We start from the raw sequence: 24,291 nt of genomic DNA on the forward strand, positions 1-24,291 counted from the left end.
CATATCAAATGTCCATATATACATAATTCAAAAGAAAGTCCATATCTACTAGCTAATTACATCATGATCACTCTATCCCGTAATCCCCATAATCATATATCATCACCTGCAAAAATGTAAATAATAGGAGTGAGCTAACAGCTCAGTAGGCAACATAATGCAGTAAAGTCATCATATAACATGTCGTCATGCATATAAAAAGCAACTAAACTCATGAATCCAAAAATCCACACGATAATCCGTAAACTCGATCCGAGACTCAAAATAACTCAACCGCATGACTACGGCCACATCACCCAGTAGCATGGTTACACCGAAGTGCCAATACAACTCTCCGAAGAGCCGCTCCACTGAGCCAACGCACCACTGTGCCGCACCCCCTGGTGCCAAACTCACGCTCCACTGAGCCGCTCCGAAGAGCAAAATGCACCCCTGTGCCGCCACTATTCTATCACCGGTGGTCGCGGTGTCGGAACTAGTTCCTCAGTACAAGTCGATAGGGCCAACGTATCATTCCATTGGCGGGGCCTAGACTATAGTCACGCGGATTTTAAAAATCAATAAATCAACTTTCCAACTCAAGTCATGAACAAACTCCCAATAGTACAGTACATAACAGTTTATGAAATTAAATATTAATTTCTAATTCTAACACATAATGCTCATAATAATTTAATAGTTTATGAAATTAAATGCTTAATACTAATTCTAACAATAATGCCAATAATAAATCATAACATCAACATATGCAATGTACATGTTAAAATTCTACTTTAAAGCAATAGGTCACCTACCTGGCTCGCTTAAAAATTCCTGCCACAGATATCACGAACCCCTGGTTAAACATAAATATTAATTATTTAATTAACTAAGAAATATAATTTAAACAATTTTCCAAATCCTTAAACTCCTAAGTTCATAGATCCAAGAATGGGCCCCTAAGATCAAACATAGACCCTAAAATCAGAATCCTTTAAACCCAAGTCAATTGTGGCCCAAAACAGATTAGGCCCAATTGAACCAAACCGGATAACAGGTCCAGATCTGATTTCGGGCCCAACCCAAACCAGCCCACAGATCCAAATCAGGCCCAACTCAGCCCAAAAATAGTTTCCTAGCCCAACCCAAACCAGGTCTGATCAGACCAGATTAGACTCAAGTCAGACTAACCCAAATTTCTGACTCAGATCCAAACCATAACCCAACCCATTCACTCAAATCCAGATCAAACCAAATACAAGGATTAGGTGGAACCGGTTCATAGTCTAAACCGGTTCATGGTCTGATCCCCACTTGAGGCACGGATTTCAAAGCAAGGAAAAACCCAGGCCGAATGAAGAAGAAGAAGAAGAAGAAAGAGAAGAAGAAGAAGGAAGAGAAGAAGAAGAAGAAGAAGAAAGGAAAAGGAAGAGGGGGGGGGTGGCTGGTGGTTCCGGTCGGCCCTCGGCGGTCGACCGTGGCCCTCGGCGGCGGCGCTCGGCCAGCCGCCGTCGGCCATCCCACCTTCACGGGCGGTGCCGGACGGGAAGAAGAAGAGAAGAAGGAGAAGAAGAAAAAGGGGAAAGAGGGAGGCCGGGGCTGGAAAGCTCGTCCCCCCTGTTCACCCACCTCCGGCCGAACTCATTTCGGCCGGATTGACCCCGGCCGGCCACCGTCGGCCGGCCGGATCTCACAAAAACTTCCCCGAAATAGGGGAAGGAAAAATTCATTAACAACCCTCATTCCTTCCCCTTTAAATCCGATCTTTCTCACCTCCGGTCGTCGACGTGAGGCTTCCCGACGGCGATGGCGGCTCCGGCGGTGACGGGGCTCCGGCGACGGCAGCGGCAGCGGCTCTCAAGGAAGGGGAAAGAGTAGGAAAAGATGGGTTTTTTTTAGAGGAATGGGCTCTCAGAGAAGAGAAAGAGAGGGGAAGAGAGAGAGAGAGAGGGAGAGGGAAGAGGGGAAGAGGGAAGAGGGGGGGGGGGGGTGCGGTGATTTCGCTGGCCGTTCGGCCGGCGTGGTCATCGTGGTCACCCCCACGATGACCCAACTGAAGTCGGCACCCCTTGCCGACTTCAGTATGTTGGGCCCTAGGACGGGCCCAATTCGGATCTTCACACTCTAACCAACTAAAAAGAAATTTCGTCCTCGAAATTAAAACATACCTCAATCCGAGAACAAGGCAGGAAACTTCTCTCTCATCTCCTCCTCCAGCTCCCAAGTAGCTTCTCTCTCACTGTGATTGCTCCACTGCACCTTTACATAAGGAATCGTGCGCCTCCTCAAAACTTGGTCCTTCCTATCCATTATACGGATAGGCTGCTCAACATAAGAAAGATCTGCGCGGAGCTGCAAAGGTGCCACTTCAATCACATGACTGGGATCAGCAATGTACCTCCTCAACATAGAAACATGAAAAACAGAATGAACCCCCGATAAGGCAGGTGGAAGTGCCAGCTTATAAGCAACAGCTCCAACTCTCTCGAGAATCTCGAATGGTCCCACATATTTCGGGCTGAGCTTACCCCGAACTCCAAATTGTATTACCCCTTTAGAAGGGGACACTCTGAGAAAAACATGATCTCCGATTTGGAATTTCAGATCCCGCCTCCTAATATCAGCATAACTCTTCTGTCTGCTTTGAGCTACCCGAAGTCGCTCTCTGATCAGCTGAACCTTCTCCACTGTCTGTTGAATAATCTCTGGGCCCAGAATTTTTCTCTCCCCCACATCATCCCAACAGATAGGTGATCTACACTTCCTACCATACAATGCCTCATAAGGAGCCATCTGAATACTTGCCTGGTAGCTATTATTATAAGCAAACTCTACCAACGACAAATGATGATCCCAAGAACCCCTCATATCAATAGAACAGGCTCTCAGCATATCCTCTAGAATCTGAATGGTCCTCTCGGACTGCCCATCTGTCTGTGGATGAAAAGCCGTCTGAAGCTAAGAGTGGTTCCCAAAGCTTTGTGCAAACTGCCCCAGAAATGAGCCACAAATCGGGAGTCTCTGTCAGACACTATAGATACTGGAACTCCATGCAGCCGCACGATCTACTCAATGTACAACTCTGCAAATCTCTCTAGTGTCATCCCAGTCTTAAATGCTAGGAAATGTGCTGATTTGGTCAATCTGTCTACAATCACCCAGACTGAATCATTACCTCTGAGGGTACGAGGTAGCCCTGACACAAAATCCATAGTAATATGCTCCCACTTCCACTCTGGGATCGGAAGGGGCTGAAGCATACCAGCTGGTCTTTGATGCTCAATCTTAACTTGCTGACAAGTTAAGCATTGAGATACAAACTGGGCAATCTCTCTCTTCATATTGCTCCACCAGAACACCAGATCCCTATACATTTTTGTACTACCAGGATGCACTGTATATCCCGTACTGTGAGCCTCTTCCATAATTTCCTTCTTCAGACTAGGATCATCTGGAACACAAACTCTGCCAATGAACCTCAATGAGCCATCCTCATGTATATGAAAATCAGGCTGAGATCCAGACTCAACATCTTTCTTGATCTTCTGGAGCCGAGAGTCATCCACTTGCGCTGCGTTAATTCTGTCAATGAGTGTAGGCTGGACTCGCAAGTTTGCCAACTTCAAGGTAGCATCCTGTAGATATACCTCTATTTCTGCCCTCCTCAGATCCTCCAGGATATTTCTCTGAGTAGTAATCAAGGCTGCAACATTTTCTGAAGATTTTCTACTTAGAGCATCTGCTACCACATTTGCCTTCCCAGGGTGATAATGTATAGATAAATCATAATCCTTCAGCAATTCCAGCCACCTTCTCTGTCTCATGTTCAGCTCCTTCTGAGTGAAGAGATATTTCAAACTTTTATGATCAGTGAATACCTGGCATGTCTCTCCATACAGATAATGTCTCCAGATCTTTAAGGCAAAAACCACAGCTGCAAGCTCAAGATCATGAGTGGGATAATTCTCTTCATAGGGTTTAAGCTGTCGGGAGGCATAAGCAATAACCTTCCCATTTTGCATTAACACACAACCCAAACCCTTCTTGGAAGCATCACTGTAAATGGTAAAATCAGTACCGGTAACTGGTAGGGTCAGAATAGGTGCTGATACTAGACGGTGTTTCAATTCCTTGAAGCTTTTCTCACACTGATCCGACCATTCAAACTTCACTCCTTTGCGAGTGAGTCGAGTAAGGGGTCCAGCAATACTAGAGAAGCCCTCCACAAACCTTCTGTAATAACCGGCTAGTCCAAGGAAGCTGCGAATCTCAGACACATTACTCGGTCTGCTCCAATCAACCACAGCTTCAATCTTCTTTGGGTCAACCATAATTCCTTCCTTAGAGATAACATGCCCCAAAAACATCACCCTGTCCAACCAAAATTCACATTTCTTTAATTTACCATACAACTGATTCTGCCTCAGAGTCTCCAACACAATCTTCAAGTGATGCTCATGCTCTGCCTGACTCCTTGAATATATCAGAATATCATCAATAAATATTATCACAAATTTATCCAGAAAAGGCTTAAACACTCTGTTCATCAGGTCCATAAATGCTGCTGGTGCATTAGTCAAACCAAAAGGCATCACAAGGAACTCATAGTGTCCATACCTGGTACGGAAAGCAGTCTTGGCTATGTCAGACTCCTTTATTCTCAGCTAATGATATCCAGATCGAAGATCAATTTTGGAAAATACCTGAGCACCCTGAAGCTGGTCAAATAAATCATCGATCCGGGGTAGAGGGTACCTATTCTTAATAGTCACCTTATTGATTTCTCAGTAATCAATACACAGTCTCATGCTACCATCTTTCTTCCTTACAAATAATACTGGGGCACCCCAAGGAGAGACACTAGGTCGAATGAAACCCAGATCCAATAGCTCCTGTAATTGGTCCTTCAGCTCTTTTAGTTCAGCAGGGGCCATTCTATAAGGAGCTTTAGACAAAGGTGCAGTACCAGGGATTATATCAATAGCAAACTCGACATCTCTATCAGGAGGTAAGCCAGGCAGATCATCAGGAAAGACATCAGGGTACTCACTGACTACTGGTATATCCTCAATTCTCTGTTCAGACTGTCCAGAATCTGCAATTGCGGCCATAAAGATGGAAAACTCCTTTCTAAGAGATCTTATACCCTGCATAGCAGACACTACCTGAGAAGAGACACCCCAGTCATCACTCATAAAACTGAACTCATCAATACCCGGGATCCGGAAGGTCACCCTCTTCAGAAAACAGTCTATGGTAGCGTGATATGCGGCCAACCAATCCATACCCAAGATTACATCAAAATCATGTAGATTCATAACAATCAAATTAGCTTTCAAATCTCTACCCTCAACTAGTACTGGGCAGGAAATGCAGATCTGACTAACTGTCATCGTACCCCCAGCTGGAGTACTAATGCATAATTCCCTCTCTAAGGAAGAGTAGTGTAAATCGCACTTATGCACATATGAAGATGAGATAAAAGAATGCGTAGCACCAGAATCAAATAACACATAAGCATAAGTGGAAGATACCAACAGTGTACCTGTCACTACAATGTTGGATGCCTGAGCATCCTGCTGAGTCAGCGCATAAACTCGTCCCTGGGTACGAGATCCTCCTCCCCTTTGCTGCCTGGGGACAGCTGACTGGGTAGCCTGTACTGGAGTGAAGGAAGTCTGTCGTTGAGGAGCTACAGAACTCGGTGGCCTCCGCGCAGATCTAGTACGAGGACAACTGGAAATCCTGTGACCCGGCTGACCACACCCGAAACAAACTTCAGAAACAGTCTGAGTCTGAGGGCACTCGCTATCCGGTGGCCCTGCTGACCACACCTGAAACATGCTCCAATACCAGGCCGTGTCTGACGACACTCAACAGCTCTATGTCCAGTCTGGCCACACCTGAAGCACACTCCTGATATCCCCCTGCGATCCGGTGCAGTCCTCCCATATGGAACTCGCTGCCCTGCTCCTGGACGGAACTGCATAGGTCGGCGCAGATGCCGCTCACCGTCAGAATCAAAGTCCCTGGTCCTCTTCGACTTCCCTTTCTGAGCATCCTGTGTCTCTTTCTAGATGATCTCCATATTTTTAGCTCTGTCAACTAGGTCATCATAATCAGTCGAGTGAACAGCAGCTAAACCCTGACGCAGGCGAGGCCTCAGTCCTTCCTCAAATCTACTCATCCTAGATTTAGGGTCTTGGACAAGAGATGGTGCAAAACGGGACAACCGATCAAACTCAGCCTCATAGTCCTCCACAGTCATACTCCCCTGAGAGAGGCTCAGAAACTCCCTCTCCAGCTCCCTGATACGACTGGAAGGGAAATACTTGGAGTAGAAGGCCATGCGGAATCCCGGCCAGGTCACAGATCCTGCATCCTGCATCATGGTCCTCTCTACAGACTCCCACCAATGGTGAGCCCGGTCCTGAAGCATATAGGTGGCAAATCTGATCTTCTCCTCCTCAGTACAACCCATGGCCCTGAAGGACTTCTCCATCTCATCTATCCACCATTCGGCCTCTTGGGGATCGGTAGTTCCCTTGAAGGCCGGAGGAGCTAACTTTCTGAACTCCGCTATACTCCTCCCCTGATCTGAAGAACTAGCAGAGGGAAATAGCTGCTGTGGTCCCCTCTGCTGTCGAACTAGCCCAACCACCTCTCTGATCAGCTCCATCACCTGGGTCGATCCTCCCATCCTGCTCTCCTGGCCATGATCTGGTCCATCCAGTACTGTCTGATCAGTCTCGTCCCCCTGGACTCTCTCAGTCGGATGAGAAGTGGCTGGATCACTCCCGATAGTCTCGATCAGGCGGCGAGGCGCCACACGTGCACGGCGGGGCGGCATGCTGATACATACACAAACAACACAACATTAGGGTTAGATCCATCCACTGTAAAATTTTCTACCCCACTATCATTTCTTCACATGTGTCCCTATATTCTTTTTTTTTTTCCGAATAATACATCATTAGTGTTGGATCCACCCACCCATAAGATTTTCTACCCCACTCTCATTTCTTCACATGTGTCCCTATATTCCTAAGTTTTTTTTTTTTTTCCGAATAACACATCATTAGTGTTAGATCCACCCACCCATAAGATTTTCTACCCCACTCTCATTTCTTCACATGTGTCCCTATATTCCTAAGTTTTTATTTATTTATTTATTTATTTATTTTAATTATTATTATTTATTATTATATTTATTATGATTCTGTTATAATGTCCCTAGTGATCTTTAACCTATGCTCTGATACCAATAAATCTGTCACGCCCCGAACCCGGGGCCCGGGGCGCGAGCAGACGCCGCGCACCTGCAGGGCGGACCCCGCAGGCACGCAAGGCAGATAAATCAAATCAACCATCAATAACTAATTAAAGATAAATTTCAGTTTTCATATCAAATGTCCATATATACATAATTCAAAAGAAAGTCCATATCTACTAGCTAATTACATCATGATCACTCTATCCCGTAATCCCCATAATCATATATCATCACCTGCAAAAATGTAAATAATAGGAGTGAGCTAACAGCTCAGTAGGCAACATAATGCAGTAAAGTCATCATATAACATGTCGTCATGCATATAAAAAGCAACTAAACTCATGAATCCAAAAATCCACACGATAATCCGTAAACTCGATCCGAGACTCAAAATAACTCAACCGCATGACTACGGCCACATCACCCAGTGGCATGGTTACACCGAAGTGCCAATACAACTCTCCGAAGAGCCGCTCCACTGAGCCAACGCACCACTGTACCGCACCCCCTGGTGCCAAACTCACGCTCCACTGAGCCGCTCCGAAGAGCAAAATGCACCCCTGTGCCGCCACTATTCTATCACCGGTGGTCGCGGTGTCGGAACTAGTTCCTCAGTACAAGTCGACAGGGCCAACGTATCATCCCATTGGCGGGGCCTAGACTATAGTCACGCGGATTTTAAAAATCAACAAATCAACTTTCCAACTCAAGTCATGAACAAACTCCCAATAGTACAGTACATAACAGTTTATGAAATTAAATATTAATTTCTAATTCTAACACATAATGCTCATAATAATTTAATAGTTTATGAAATTAAATGCTTAATACTAATTCTAACAATAATGCCAATAATAAATCATAACATCAACATATGCAATGTACATGTTAAAATTCTACTTTAAAGCAATAGGTCACCTACCTGGCTCGCTTAAAAATTCCTGCCACAGATATCACGAACCCCTGGTTAAACATAAATATTAATTATTTAATTAACTAAGAAATATAATTTAAACAATTTTCCAAATCCTTAAACTCCTAAGTTCACAGATCCAAGAATGGGCCCCTAAGATCAAACATAGACCCTAAAATCAGAATCCTTTAAACCCAAGTCAATTGTGGCCCAAAACAGATTAGGCCCAATTGAACCAAACCGGATAACAGGTCCAGATCTGATTTCGGGCCCAACCCAAACCAGCCCACAGATCCAAATCAGGCCCAACTCAGCCCAAAAATAGTTCCCTAGCCCAACCCAAACCAGGTCTGATCAGACCAGATTAGACTCAAGTCAGACTAACCCAAATTTCTGACTCAGATCCAAACCATAACCCAACCCATTCACTCAAATCCAGATCAAACCAAATACAAAGATTAGGTGGAACCGGTTCATAGTCTAAACCAGTTCATGGTCTGATCCCCACTTGAGGCACGGATTTCAAAGCAAGGAAAAACCCAGGCCGAATGAAGAAGAAGAAGAAGGAAGAGAAGAAGAAGAAGAAGAAGAAGAAGAAGAAAGGAAAAGGAAGAAGGGGGGGGGGGTGGCTGGTGGTTCCGGTCGGCCCTCGGCGGTCGACCGTGGCCCTTGGCGGCGGCGCTCGGCCAGCCGCCGTCGGCCATCCCACCTTCACGGGCGGCGCCGGACGGGAAGAAGAAGAGAAGAAGGAGATGAAGAAAAAGGGGAAAGAGGGAGGCCGGGGCTGGAAAGCTCATCCCCCCTGTTCACCCACCTCCGGCCGAACTCATTTCGGCCGGATTGACCCCGGCCGGCCGGATCTCACAAAAACTTCCCCGAAATAGGGGAAGGAAAAACCCATTAACAACCCTCATTCCTTCCCCTTTAAATCCGATCTTTCTCACCTCCGGTCGTCGACGTGAGGCTTCCCGATGGCGATGGCGGCTCCGGCGGTGACGGGGCTCCGGCGACGGCAGCGGCAGCGGCTCTCAAGGAAGGGGAAAGAGTAGGAAAAGATGGGTTTTTTTTTAGAGGAATGGGCTCTCAGAGAAGAGAAAGAGAGGGGAAGAGAGAGAGAGAGAGAGGGAGAGGGAAGAGGGGAAGAGGGAAGAGGGGGGGGGTGCGGTGATTTCGCTGGCCGTTCGGCCGGCGTGGTCATCGTGGTCACCCCCACGATGACCCAACTGAAGTCGGCACCCCTTGCCGACTTCAGTATGTTGAGCCCTAGGACGGGCCCAATTCGGATCTTCACAAGTTTACAGACTGAATTTTCAGGTTTCTTGATTTTATTTTTTTTGATTCTTTAGAGTTTGTAGGTGTAATTTTTATCTAGAGATTTAATACTTCACATTTAAGCCAACATCATTAGAGTACATATATAACTCAATTGTTTTTGTGATCATCAAAATCCATCTTTTAGGGTCAAAATGTACAAACACGGACAATAAACAAAAGGAGAAGAGAGCAATACGGGCATGTTTGTATGTAGGTTGGACTGGTCTAGCTGGTGGATCTGGTCCAACCAATAATTTCACCTATCTTGCGCACCACATAGCTTGGACCAACTATATCGTTGTTTCTTTTGGAAGGTGTCTTGGGAGATATACATGCAGGTAATTAATTATAGGTTCTATGATTGTGGCATGTGAAATGGAACAGAATCACGAGGAGAATTGATTCATATGTTGCCAAACTTTCATTAAAAAAATTTTCTTCTATCATTATTGTAACTAGAGAAAAGGACTCCCACTTGTCATTTGTACTTATCAATGCTTCTTTCTTAAAGAGTGTTAAGGCCTGATGTTTCCTCTAGACCGGTTTTTCTTTAATTAATCTGTTTGTTTTTGAATCTTTTACTTTTTTTCTTCACTCCATCTTAATTATTATCTGAAGTCATTTGTCCCCCTTCCCAACTGTTTTAGCCAAAAGGAGAATACTTTTACTCCCATTTACATTAAGGATTGTCAAAAAATGGTGAGGAGCAGGGATCAGTCAAGCATTTGCTCTCGATTTTGTTTCGCAATACAGTAAGTTATGTTTGTGAATGTTTAACGATGTGAAGGTGCAATTTGTTTTCACATAATTGATGATTCCAAAACATTGGCAATGGCTTGTAAAATTTGGCGTAGCTTATGGTACATGCAAAATTAAAATCCGTTCTAGCTTATCGACACATTTAGTTGTTCCCCAAGTGCTTCGGAGAAGGACTAGCTCTTCTCAAATTATTTTGGACACAGGATAGCAATTTCTGAAAAATCTTGGAGAAAGGTTAACCCTTATAATTAATTAGGTAGCCCACTAGCCAAAATACCAACATGCTAATGTACAAAAATATAATAATAATAATAATAATAATAAGAAGAAGAAGAAGAAGAAGAAGAAGAAGAAGATTGACAAGCAATGGGACACATCCGCTTTCTTGACTTGCATTACTTTGAAAACTTATTATGACTACAGAGGAGTTAAATCAATGCTTCTTTTAATTTTCATTATATTAATAAAGTTTGCACTAAAGGTGTAATAAGCCACAAGATCTGTCTGAGGTACAACAACACTAAGGTGATGTTGATGCCCTAATTAACTAGGGTTTCTTCGGCTTGCTAATCTTGCATTCCATTTTTTGATATAAATAACATGGTTGTTATGCACTGCATAGTGCACAGAATCCTATAGCATGTAAAGAGACTTTCAGATATAGCAACAACATTTAGCAAACTATTGAAAACAATCCAAATTTTCAAGATTTTCTCTGTCGACTGAGTAATTCAACTTGGGGGTGGGGGGACCTTGTAACTTGTTCATGAATAATTCAAACTCATTCTGTGAATACTTGAGGATTGCAAATTCATGGTGCGATCCATTTTTATTGCTGCTGGTGGTAGTAATAATACACTTTGTTGTTGTGGCCTCTGTCCCATGCAATTACTTCCCATGAATTCATATATAACCTCATTTTTCTTATTTGTGCATTCTATTTGTCAGGTCAATTCTCTAAGTTCCCTTCAAATTCTAAATCTTTTGCTCGAAGTCGTTGGTCTCCGAACGAAGAACCTGCAAGTTGCGACTACACTTTCATCCACTTAATCTGTTTGGAATTTCTTTCAATAATATCATTTAGCTTCAATAGCACAACCAGCTCAGCTCAGCTAATTTACTCTATACTTGCATGGAAAGTGGGCTTGATAGAACCATGGTGGAGAGAAAAAAATTACACTGATCCAATCCACTTTCTTAAGGCAGGCTGACTTTTAGGGCCTAAAACATCTATATCAGAATCCGATCTAACCGGTTCACATTGATGTGGAGCTATGGATTCAAAACAAAGACCTGAGTAGATCAAATTAAAAAGTAACTTCAAAAGATAAATCATTGCATCATGCTGATCAAAATTGTGGATCACATGCTTCAAATTAGGACTGGTGATCCATATATTATAGCTTGCTCCTCTCATATGGCATGCTTTCAAATGAATACCAATAGCTGTTGGCCACCTCTAAAAGCTTTTACGTGGCATATTCGTCAACTCAATGGCATCATGAACATTGTGACAGCAGCGGGCCGGCATCTTAACAGTCTTCTCATTTCAGTTGTAACAAGCCATTAGCAATTTTGAGCTCTTCCATGCCGGTGTTCGCAAGCATGTGTATGCAACTCTGTATATGTACATCTATGTGTTCATGCATGCAGACATTCATGCGCACCTGCGTGTATGCAATGCTAGAGAAGAAACGGGAATGGCAGGTCTGAAGCAGCTAAAATGTGGAAGAAGATCCACAAGATTTAATTGAAGGTCTAACCCTCACTTGACAATTCAAAAGAAATTTCACAAATAGCGATCAACATCTCTAGAATGGCATCAATAACCTAAATCTGCACTACTCCGGGAGTCCTTGCGCCACCTAACGACTGTCCATCATGTTCACATACTTAAGTTCAGACTAGTCTATATAAGTTGAAGCAAGTTCGCATCTCATCTTCCAACATGCTGGAGCACTAGTGATGGGAATGGATCATCACTGGAAACCGCATAGGTTTCATTGTTACAAGAGGGGAGAGTTTGAAGTCATGATGGAAGGGCTGGGAATATGTATAATTGTATACATAGTCGGCTTGCATGAATAGCACCAGATGAAAGGAGCTCTTCTATGCCTCGCTTCAATGATTTACAGTGGTGAACTGCGGAGGTAGCTAGGCTTGCAGATTGCGACACAATCCGGTACCTTTCATACTTTCAGAGCACTTCGCCTCTTTATTCCTTTCCTTTTCCATTTGAAAAGGTCCACCGAGCAAATGAGGTTCCCCATGGCATAGAGCCAAAGGACGTTAAGAGTTCCCTTTCTATATTTTCCCCCTTTCCTTCTGTCTTATTAAGCTCTGAATCAAGCTTACCAGGACCAGTTCCTTGGGGACTCAGAGATCCTAACGTTTGCTTTCCATTTTAAGATCATTTTGGTGTTTATTTTGCGGTCCCCATGCGGACGGCGCTGCAACGAAAACTCCCTGTTGACCGGGACTCGTATTTCCGATCCATGCGGTGGTCCGTTTTGTAGCCAGCTGCGGTCCCCAAGGTTAGATTTTAAGCGTGAAAGAAACAAGAGCGCACGTCTTTTTCTTTCTTTTTTTTGGTAGATTTGTAGCCAGCTGCGCCCCATCCAAGCAAGTCTTTTTTTTTTTGGTAGATTCCAGGCGGTTTATTAACGAAGGGATACCCAGCCGTGAATCCCCACAGCAATTTTACAGCCCCATTTTTGCTGTTGCTTGCGCAACCAGAACCCCATGCCAATCGAATTATGAAGTCTCGGCAAGGCATGATGTTCATGAAATCAATTTTGGATTGGTGAAGCTTTTGCAATACTCTGGGACGCATGCGTACATGGATATCTGTCTTTCTCTCGCTCATGTACATATCCTTCTTATAAGAATACAAGGATCTGGATGGCTTGCTGAACTGTGATTTGGGTTATGTACATGTTCATATCTGATGGAGTAGATGAACGGTGCGATTTCACAAGCTCTTGGTGTTGGCCTATGGAATGGATTGCTACACAGCAAGAGTTTATGCAATCATATATAGGTTGATGTATGCTGTGACATTCGACAGCCCAACATGTATTTTCTCTTATTCTCTAAAATTGTACCATATACTGAAGGAAGAAACATGCCGGCCGGAATTGGGCCGGGATTGAGGACGGCGTCCCGGCAATCCGGAGAGATGGGGTATTTCATGGAGTCTGCACAGACACAGTAGCCATCTTTAGCTTTGTGGTGCATTGCTGCACCGACCACTCAAAATGGCATTAGTTAGGGGTAGATCGAACCGAACTAAATAAAGAATCGAGTGGGCATAGATCAAATTTGACAGTGTATGCACCCATGAAATTGCATCCATCAAGCATTACCAAACTTGAGCTTTTAAAACAGCATGAACGTGAGAATAGAATATGATAATAATAAGGTGGATGCCGCCTACCACAGTATCTCATGATGTTAAGGTGGATGTCGTTTATGGAAAGTATTATTGTTGACGGCAGTTAAATCATCCACAGATAGCACATTCTACTTTTTCTCGGAAAAGTAGCATATCCTACTACCAAAAGATTCGTTATATCTATTGTTTTGTTCTGGAATCAGTGGTCCTTTGGAAGGAAATCTCCCACTCGGGAATCTATATCTTAAAGTTCCTACCTCAAACCTAAAAAAACAAGTGTCGCCATTGGTGTATCTGGGGATTGTTTTATGGATACGGCTGTTCTCTGAACTTCTTACAACGCTTGTGTTTCATTTGAAAACTCAAATGCCGATCACATCATGCATTTTAGGGATACAGGTGGCTTAAGCTCCTTAGTATTACAAGAATTAAAGATATTGTATATAAGGCTGCTACAAGGAACAAGTAGGTTCTTAGGTTTTCTTCTATAGCTGTTGTCTGCAACTTTCACCCCGGCATCTATACAATATGAGGGATACGTTATTCATGCTATACATCTGCGTGTCTGATAGGAGCAGCCAAATGTATTTGAGGGCTTAAGGTCGTTTTGTCTTTGAGGCCTTCCCTGCAGTGGGCCAGCTTAAGATGAACTCACAGGGGGGCCTTTTCCTTTTCCATTTTGTCTTTGAGGCTTTTCCTACGGTGGGCCTTCTTTGAGCCGAGGCCTTAAGTAACCACCTAAGTCGCCTAAGGGTTGGGCCGGCCCTGGTCTGCGCACACTCCTCGGTTCCATCTTTAGGCTTATAACTAATGCAAATAGTTTCCTTTCATGAAAGAATAACTATACTTTTAGTATTTGGCTTCTCGTGATTTATTATTATTTCTCTTGCTAAGACTAATATATGGTGTACCCAGGCTTCCAATAAATACCAAGGTTTATTTGACAAAGCAAATATATTCTGAGGGTAAATAATTATGAAGTTACCTTTTGTGTTCGTAGTTTGCCGAAAAAGGTTTAACTCTATCTTTCTACACTAACTGTATGATCGATTTTCCACTTTTATTTCAAAGTTCATTATTTTCTTCACTAAGCTATACTTCAGAGAAATCCATTTGTCTATAAAAATTACATTTTAACTATATTATAGATCATTGAATCATTTCAAATCAGTGTAAAAAACGAAATCAATCGGTGATGCTTTAGAAGGCAATCTCCTACTAGAGAATAAGGCTGCATATGGGTCGGGTTGACTCATGACCCAACCTGACCCGACCTAGTTAGATCTGATCCGACCTGGTTTAAAGAACTTGTGGGGCCGGGCTAGGGTCTAAAATTGGACCCATTTTATTTTTAGGGCAATGTCTGAGTTTCTTGAATTCGAACCCGACTCGACCCGGCCCGATCCGTTTAAAAATTGAATAATTTTGAGTTTCCAACCCTACGACCCAACCCCAACTCACTCAGCCATTTGGGCCCGCGGGCAGCAGGGGTGCATGCCCAGCCGCTCAGCTGGTGCTTAAAGCTCGACCAAGAGTCTTAACTCTCTGTTCTTAATCATTGTTTTGAAGTTGACAATGAGTAGAAATGCGGAATAATATCATGCTATCGAGCTTGGTAGGTGGGTTATGTAGGAAATTGGTGCTCATTAAGAGTATGAATGCTTTCATTGATTACATTTAGCTAGGATGAAATCAAAAGAAAAAAAAAGTATAAAAAATATTTTTTTTAAAAAAAAGAGGAAGCAATAGGTACAACAATATGTAGTAGAATATTAGTGTTGCCGATCAAATCAACTTTTTAAAAAATAGCAAATATTGTTGATACGGAAAACAGGTGAAGAATTTGTGAGCTTTGGTTTAATGAACTAATAGTGGGCCAATAAATGGCTAATAATATCTGAATTCAATTTGTACCTGAACTCAACCATGCTAGCTTGTGCCAATAATATCTCAAGCATGTTCTACATATTAAATATGATAAACATTAATCCATTTTTAAGCAAAACAAATATTTATTTATTATTTTTATACAACAATATCTGATTTCCATATCTCTATCAATCTTATTTTGAAGAAGTACAAATTTCTTGGATACAGTTATTTGTGGCATAAGCAAAGTCATTAGAGTATTGGCTTATATTCTTATCTCGATCCGAACTGGACCCGACCCAAATCTGAAGTTTTTGGATTAGGACCGGGTTATACATGGACCCAACCCGACCCGAATGATCCGTTGGGTCAAAAATTAGAGTCGTAGACCCGACCCGACCCAATCTTCTATTGAGTTGGGTTTGGGTCCGACATTAGAACTCGAACAAGAAACCGGAATGGGACAGGGTCACTCATGATCCGGTCCATTCTGACCCATTTGCACCCCTACTAGGGAATCTATATCATAAAGTTCCTCTCTCAAACCTAAAGAAGTTTCAACATTGGTGTATCCCGAGATTGCTTTATGGATTTGGCTGTTTCTTGAATTTCGCTTACAATGCTTGTGTTTCATTTCAAAACTCAAATGCTGATCACATCATGCATTTTAAAGACATTGGTAGCTTAAGTTCCCTAATATATTTTAACGAAAAAGATATTGTAAGGCTGCTACAAGGAACAAGTAGGATCCTACCTTTTCTGATATAGGCTATAGCTGTGTTCAGCAACCTTTTTCTCCTCCTACATCAATCTAATACGAGGGGTATGTGCTTCATGCTGTACATCTGTCTATCTATGCACACAACTTCGTACCATCTTTAATTAGGCCTATTTGATTAAGGCAAATAGTTTCACTTCATGCAAGAATAAGTATAATCCAATATTTGGCTTCTCATGGTTTATTATTCTGTTGCTATGACTAATATGGTCGTTCACTCAAAGAGATTATTACCTTTGTGGTATGGCACACACAGGCTTCCAATAAATACAAAGGTTTATTTGACAAAGCAAATAAGTTCTGACGGTAAATAATCATAAAGTTGCCTTTTGTGTTCATGGTTTGCCGAAAAAGGTGTAACTCTTTCCTTTCAATGTTCATTATTTTCTTCAGTAAGCTATACATTTGAGAAATCCATACATAACCATATTGAGCTATAAAAATTGCATTTTAACTGAAGTATAAGGTCATTGAATCATTTCAAACCAATATAAAAGATAAAAATCCAACACTGGAACTATAGTCATTTATAAAAAGAAGAAAATAACCATAATTATGCTTCTAAAAGTAGAACAATAATTGATTTTCATGTCTAATAATTATCTAAATTTGAAAATATATTAGAGGATCGAACAATTATTTTGCAATATATAAGAAGCTATGAAAGATATGATCCAATAGGCGTATATAGAATGATTGAATTGTTTTTACAAAAAAATACCCTTATAAATATCTGGAATTGCTTGGATACTTTTACAAATTTATTATTTGCATGTATACATTTATAAATTATTCTTTTCATGTGTATACTATTATAAATATCTAAAATTATATGTATACCCTTTCAAATTTGCTATTTATATATATGGATACCCTTATAAAGATTACTTGATACATATATATATATATATATATATATATATATATATATATATATATATATATGCACACAAATTTATTATTTGTATCTATGTCCTTCAAATTATTATTTTTTTTGCATGCCCGCTTTTGTTTAGTTGAAGGCGTACATGCAAAAAGAAGTAATTTATATGGATGTGCACAAAAACAAAAAATTTATAATGGCATATATGCAAGCAGTCAATTCGTGAGGCTATACACATAATTTGAGATATTCATAAAAACATGCATGCAACCAAAAAAAAAAGAAAAAAGATAGATGAACATTTCTAGCACTACATACAAGTCTTCTTGGTGTTCAAAAAATGCTTTCTGATTACTTGTGCAATATTTAGCAAGGTTTAGAAAAAGGGAATCGCATTTTTTAGGTACTAAGTTATTGTTAGCTAGACGTATAAGAAAACGATGATTTAAGATAATAATAAAGCATATCAAATAAAAACATTAAGGCGTCCTAGAATGAATGTTGAAGAGTAGTAACATTATCGAATACGATAAAAAAAGGCAGCATCCCTTGGGAAATTGTGATAGCACATGATGATTATAGATAATTTAGATATGCCATATTTGATTGTAAATAACAAAACCTGTTCCTAGGAAGTTATATTCTTTTCTACAATATGCATGTAGAATCGATGTTTAACTATCTATCAATGTATGCCACTTTCTTAAACTTCCCATCCCCAAATCTTTAAGGCTATTCCAACTTTTCTACCATTCCACAAATCGTCATCACTAGACAAATGTTTTCTTTATTCCATCCATTTCCCTATTTCATGCTTATTTGGTGAAAAAAACCAAAGCCCTGGTGTATGCAAATTTAACTTGATTTCTCCAAACTTCCAACCAAAACATCTCATCTCTAGAAAGGTTATGTTAGCTCTCCATCTGCCCTTCGGGAGCACCATTAACTTGTAGTGACATCTTTCTTCAGTCTCAAAGTCATCGGACAGTCATACTTTCCCAATTTCTAATTAACAAGCTAAAGTATGTTTCCCAAAAAAAAAAATGCAAGGAACAGAATCAACCAATACAACAAACTATTAGACACACATATCTTATCTACAAAGTAAGGAATCAGTGATAACGTAATTTTGTAATTCTATTTTTATAGTCGACACCTTTTATTACTATATTCATGCTTCCTAGTATAGGATGAATGAATCCTACAAACCGATCTTTTCCAAATGCTTACCTTTTCTGACTTCATTTTGTTTAAGCACTCTAACAATTCCATTTCCATTATGTTGTACGTTCTTTAAGTTATGATAACATTGAGATAATCTTACGGTCAATCATGTATACTAGAATAAGGAGTGCCGTAAACTCCTGTTCTCCTTCCGACAACCTGCTTGTCCCAACATGATATTCTAGTCTTTGTCTAAAGACAGCATTTTTATTCCCACATTAATTGAAAAATATGAGTGTAAGCCAGAAAGGCAAAATCATGGTTTCCTTAGAAAAGAATGATTCATGGCAGTGCCTCAAGGAGGAAGGGGGGTGTACTGTGGAGAGGGAGGGAGAGAGAGAGAGAGAGAGAGAGAGAGAGAGAGAGAGAGAGGAGGCAATCCTTGTAGGTATGATAGCATAATGTAATGTAAACCGGTCTTCTCACAAAAGGTTGGGATGCATGAGACTAATGAAAGCTAACACGCAGACTGTAACAGCAGGTTCCTCCCCTTATCATTATCTTTCATCTCATTCTTCCTTATATTCAGGCCCAAGGGAGCTAGGGAGGTGACGAGGGTCACATCCATCCATCAATCTCAAGTAAAGAAAGACACACAGACCGTATATATGAATATTTTATGCACCCCATATAAAAGAAGTATGAAGGAACAATAAAAGACGAAGAAGAACGAGAAAAAGAAGGTTTCCATTATTTCTTTCTCGGGTACCGTACTCAGAATGCCATGCATGGGCAAAAGACTAGCAGTGCTAGGTTGGAAGACATGACCCTCAGATAAAATAAACAAACTGAGCCAACAAAGGTTAATCCTCCATCCCTCACAGAATAAATATATGGAGCAAAGCAAAGCAAACAAAACCCACCGCTCGCTTCCGGGTCTTCCTGCTGCCTAACTACTTACCAAACCAACTCAGCGCGTCGTGGCCGCCCATTTCAAACTCCTTCAAATCCGTCGGCAATCCCAAGAAGTCCGAGGCATGGAAAGAAGGGAGAAAAAAGAAGAGGAGAGAGCTAGCTAGCTCGAAGCATTTGTTAGATTCAATCGAGTCCAACGCTGCATTCACTGAAAACTGAGATTAAAATGGCTCAGAAAAAGGGTGAAAGACTAGGCCTGCTAAAATGTTTTTGAACTACCGACTGCTTAATTAGTTCTAGCTAGCTAGGGTCTGTGGTGGTGGGGAAAGAACTGGGTACCGGCCATGAAAGCACTGAGTGGAGCCGGGTACAGCGACGAAGGATCCAACAGTCCGGTGGAAGATGGCGCGGTACTCGCACCAGCACTGGTGCTTGCAGCGAGACTGGCAGCAAGAGCAGCTGCAGTAGTGACGGCGCCAGCAGCGGCAGAAGAGGAGGAGGATTCACCGTAGTGAAGGTGGCGAGGGGTCGTCGGATGCTGGAACGGGGAGTCGGGTCCCTGGTCGTAGAGGATGCCCTTGAACACGTGCCCGCCGATGCTGACCGCCGTCTGGTACGCCAACTCGTCCTCCGCCTCGTCCACCGGGCTCACGCGCACGCATCGGAACACCGCCGGCGAGCTCACCTCCGCCGGGAAGCTCAGCGCGTCCATCCCGCCTCCTCCTGCCAATGACGCAAACGTCCATATCGGTGACGGTGGATCTTCCTCTTTTACGCATACAATTACGTATAATAATACTATACTGTTCGGTTGGACAAACGATAGTGAAGTGTGAAGTGGAAGAACGAATCACGCAAAGGATTCGGGGAACAGTGGAGATGGGGTAGGGAGGAACAGTGGCATGATTTGTACAGATACCTGACGAGGTGTTTGTGGCGATGGCGGTGGGGTGGCGGGGGCAGATCTCTCTGGGCCTCTTGGAAGGCTCTGCGATGCGGAGGGAATGCGATTGCTGCTGCTGCTGGAAGGCGGCGGCGGTGGCGAGCTGCTGCTGGCGCTCGCGGCGCTTGGCCGCGGGTACCCAGGTGCTCTTGACGTGGGTGGGGCACGGGAAGCCGCGGCTCTTGCAGCAGGTGCGGCACCGCAGGTGGACGCAGTCCTTCTTTGCCTGGTTGCCGCAGTCCTGGCAGCTCATGCTGCTGCTGCTGCTGCCTCTCATCCGTGCCCCTCCGCCTAATTGGGGCGGATGACACGGGGGCTCATCCGAGAAGGAAAGAAGAGCGGCTGTCGACGATGAGGGATACAGCTGCTGCTGCTGCTGCTGCTGCTGCTGGTGTCGGTGGATCTGCTGCTGCCATAGCTCGAAGCCGCGGGTGTAGGCGATTTCTTCGGTCCTGCCGCTGCCGCTGTAGAGGAAGAGATTCTCTGGGGGTATTCCTTCTTCTTCTTCTTCGCCTCCTTGCCGGTGGCTCCCACCTAGAGAGAAACCTGCCATGCTGCTCCCCTCAATTGCTGCTTATAATCCATAGCAGGACTCCAGCAAACCCCCTCCCCCTACTTCTCCCTCTCTCTAGATCTGGTTATATTAAACAAGAGCAAGCAATCAAAGCAAAACGTGGTGCAGAGAGAGATGTTAGAATATATACATATATAAATATATATGTATTAGTATGTGGAAAGAATTAAATTAAATTGTGGAGCAGCAGCAGCAGCAGCAGCAGCAGCAGGAGGAGGAGGAGAAGGAGGAGGAGGGAATAGATGGGGGGAGGAGCATACGTGATCGTACCTTGTTGCTATTGCTTTATTTTGTTTTGTCTTGCTTGTTTTTTCCTTCTAGCTGTGGCTGTGGGTTTTAAAGATGGATGGTTGCTATGGTTGGATGGTTGCTGTGTTGTGCTGCACCTGCAGATGCTTTCCTTGCTGTTGATCTTCTATGTCTTTCCTTCCCTCCCTTCCCTCTGCCGCTCTGCTTCTAATTTTGTCCGCACCCACGTCGAGTGTTGGGATTTCATTTGCTTTTTCCCTTTCTTTCTTTCCCTTTTCTTATTACTGTTACTGAGAGGAGGCGGCAGCAGCAGCAGCAACAGCAGCGTTTGCTGCCGGCTCCTTCCCTCCCTCCCCCCCTCCCCCCGCCCCCACCCTTCTCTCTCTCTCTCTCTCTCACTCTCACTCTCTTCCTTCTTGAATTCTCTGGCCGCCTCCTCGCTCTCCCTTTCTTATTTCCTCGTCTCTCTCTTGGCTTTGGCTCTTCTCTCTCTCACGATCCCTTGAAAAGTATATTTAAGACACGGAATTAGAGCCACTGCAACGCCGCCCTCCCTGCCACAGCCTCAATTCCATTTATGACGCCTCTCCGACCCTTCTCTTTCTCTCTTTTCTCCCACGGCGATCCCAAAACCCAGTCTCACGCACTCTCTCTCTCTCTCTTTCTCTGTTTCTCTCTCCAAACAAAAAAAAAATATTAAACGCAATACTAGGGCTAAGAGAGAGAAAGAAGGAAAGATGAACAACGGGAGACGGAACAGTGGCGATGCCAGTGGCCAACGATTCGCTGAGCGTGGAATAGAAAAGGGAAAGAAATCTATCTAATCCTGTCTTTCTTGCACCAGTGCCGCTCTATTGGCCATGGGGCCACGGGGGGCCATTGGTTGGCGATCGGAGGGTGATGAGCCATTCTACGTGGAGTACATCGACAGCGTTGGTTTGGCCCGTCCTTTGTTCCCGAGAAACCCGGTACTTTTCTGCGACCGGACCTCGCTTTAGTCTCGCTATTCCTGGCCCTATTCAGCGGCCAAGCAACAAAAAGTCTCCCTCATTAACCCCCTATTAAATACTTCTACTTCTGTCCTTGACGATAATTCTAGTCCTAGATTTTTACATTATCTTTACCTCCCACGTTTTATCATATTATTTTTCGTGCCAAATAAAAGGCTAAAGGAGCAGAATTTTAAGATACTTCAATATATCAATGAATAATGTACTCGCTACAATCATAAATATATTTAAAGAATACGAAGCTAATCCTGCCCAAAATAATTCAAATTTAATGAACATATATTTTCCACACAGAAAAACTAGAGTATCCAAAACGTTCTAACAGTAGCCACAGTTAGTAACATATATATTCAGCATATTGGATAATAATAACTCTATTATTTTTATTTGAAATGATTCATAATTTGTGAGAGGCATAATATATATATATATAAAAAGAAAGCTTTAACAATGAGGAAAATAGTGGTGAAGGGTAAATTACCACCTCAAGTCCGCTCCTCGCATTCGTTTCCCATCCATTGCTTTCTTTTCCCATACACGTTAGTGTTTGTCTGTTTAGAATATAAAAAAGATTACTCCCGCTTTTTCCACGTATCGTACTATGAATGATTTTCTATTGTGAAGCATTCATTGCAGCGCCGGTCAGAGATATATCCCGCCGAATTTGGCTGCACTCGGCAAGCTAGGAAAGCGTGCCCCTCCCTACAACGCCCCGCCACTAGCTCCTCAGATATTATTACTTCCAAATTAGAAATGATCGATACCATGGACACTTCTCCGCCACTTTTGCTCAGTTTAATTTCTTCTAATTTGTTGTCTTCCTTCTGCAGAGTGATCAGTGAGGATTCAATTATAACACCATAATGGCTATGACTGATTCAGGAAAAAAAAAAAAGAAACAAAAGGAAAATATAGTGGCTGATAACAAGGCTGCTCCAAAGTGCAGTTAATCTGCCCGATTAGCATCACAATAAGTTGTTAATTGGCTAAAGGTTTAGAAAATCTTGCTCTTATGTTGCTTGGATATTGTTGATTGTACTTATAAGAGTTGGAATGGTGACTTAATTTTGTTAAATGCTTAATATAAATTAATGGGTACAATGTATTAATAAATTAGTTGCGTTTAAAATTCATGCCATCGATTATGATTTGCAATATTGAATTTTTTGGAGCTCGCCTTCTGTTTCAGTATTAAGTCATATAGTTCAGAATCACATCCAACTCGATTGAATTTTGATAAATATATATTTTATCATGCAGAGATTATAATCAAATTTGGAAACTTTAAATTGTATATGTTATATATTAGCGTACTAGCATTATTAATATTGTGCATTTTTGCTTCCAACTATTAAACATGTGCATAGAAAATATTAAATTATGCAATTTTTCATATATTGATTTGGACAAAAGGGGTCCCTGCATTACATCAATCTATGGGTGTAATTAATCTCCATGTATGTTAAATTGCAAATGTTGATCCAACAGTTGGATTAAATAGGAGCCCCACTTGATAATCCCTATATTCTCCGCCATGATTGGCAATTACTTGGCTTGCCTCCCTTAAACTATATATTGAATGGCAACATCTATAGAACCACTTAGGACAATCTGACAATCTTATTTCCAATAATAAAAGCAAGTAAATAATGAGATTTCTACACAGGTTACTGTATATATGCAGCTACTACAAAAGATGCAACTTATATATAATGATCATATTTATAAATATATATTACGATAATGCCACATATTCTTTTATAACATAAAGGAAGTATCCACCAAAAAAAAAGAGACCACAATCTCATTTTTGGTAGAGCACGAGATATCCCATCACTGACTCTCATCACAATGGACTACTGTACTCTGAAAATATGTCCGAATTCCAAATAGTTTCTCCCAAACCATGTTTATCACATCATGCCTACTTCCAGGGGTTCAACAATCCTAATTATTTCAAAATATTATCGATCTTGATAGGTCTGAAAATATGTCCAAAATCAAAATAGTTACTCCCAAACCATGTTTATCACATCACGCCTACTTCCAAGGGTTCAACAATTCTAATTATTTCAAAATATTATCGATCTTGATGGGATTCAAAATCACAATCCCTTGAAAATGAGAGAGGGTAACTACTTTGCCTGGCCCCGAACGGGTATAATCTTTAAAATAATATATAATTAGAAGTGAGAACCCTAGCTGTTATGATAATCTTGTTCTATTTCTTTTTTTTTTTTTTTGCACGTGCATAAGAGCTAGAGTAGCACTAAT

The 24,291-nt window shown here is 42.2% G+C and overlaps 2 protein-coding genes across 3 annotated transcripts; both read right to left on the minus strand.

Annotated features, from left to right (window-relative positions):
- Window positions 1-6,052: 6,052 nt before the first annotated feature.
- On the minus strand, window positions 6,053-6,829 carry LOC120109981. The gene has a single exon (XM_039123929.1). It carries the CDS (start codon window positions 6,827-6,829, stop codon window positions 6,053-6,055), a length of 777 nt encoding a protein of 258 aa, XP_038979857.1.
- A 12,224-nt stretch (window positions 6,830-19,053) lies between these two features.
- LOC103722187 (protein EXPRESSION OF TERPENOIDS 1-like) lies at window positions 19,054-21,318 on the minus strand. Of its 2 annotated transcripts, XM_017846433.3 has the most exons (3): window positions 21,029-21,318; window positions 20,161-20,818; window positions 19,054-19,964 (listed from the first exon to the last, which is right to left on the minus strand). In XM_017846433.3, exons 2-3 carry the CDS (start codon window positions 20,735-20,737, stop codon window positions 19,546-19,548), a joined length of 996 nt encoding a protein of 331 aa, XP_017701922.1. In that variant the 5' UTR covers window positions 20,738-20,818; window positions 21,029-21,318; the 3' UTR covers window positions 19,054-19,545. The 2 variants fall into 2 exon arrangements, with proteins under 2 accessions (XP_017701922.1, XP_038979187.1); XM_039123259.1 differs by lacking the exon at window positions 21,029-21,318 and having other exon boundaries at window positions 20,161-20,966.
- Window positions 21,319-24,291: the final 2,973 nt, after the last annotated feature.

Source organism: Phoenix dactylifera, chromosome 2 (genome assembly GCF_009389715.1).
Source record: "Phoenix dactylifera cultivar Barhee BC4 chromosome 2, palm_55x_up_171113_PBpolish2nd_filt_p, whole genome shotgun sequence".
NCBI lineage: Eukaryota > Viridiplantae > Streptophyta > Magnoliopsida > Arecales > Arecaceae > Phoenix > Phoenix dactylifera.

Coding starts and splice junctions, on each gene's coding strand:
- LOC103722187 (XM_017846433.3), bottom strand. CDS start 20,737: ATGGCAGGTTTCTCTCTAGGTGGGAGCCACCGGCAAGGAGGCGAAGAA. Junction 19,965..20,160: donor CGCCACAAACACCTCGTCAG/GTATCTGTACAA, acceptor CGTCATTGGCAG/GAGGAGGCGGGATGGACGCG.
- LOC120109981 (XM_039123929.1), bottom strand. CDS start 6,829: ATGCCGCCCCGCCGTGCACGTGTGGCGCCTCGCCGCCTGATCGAGACT.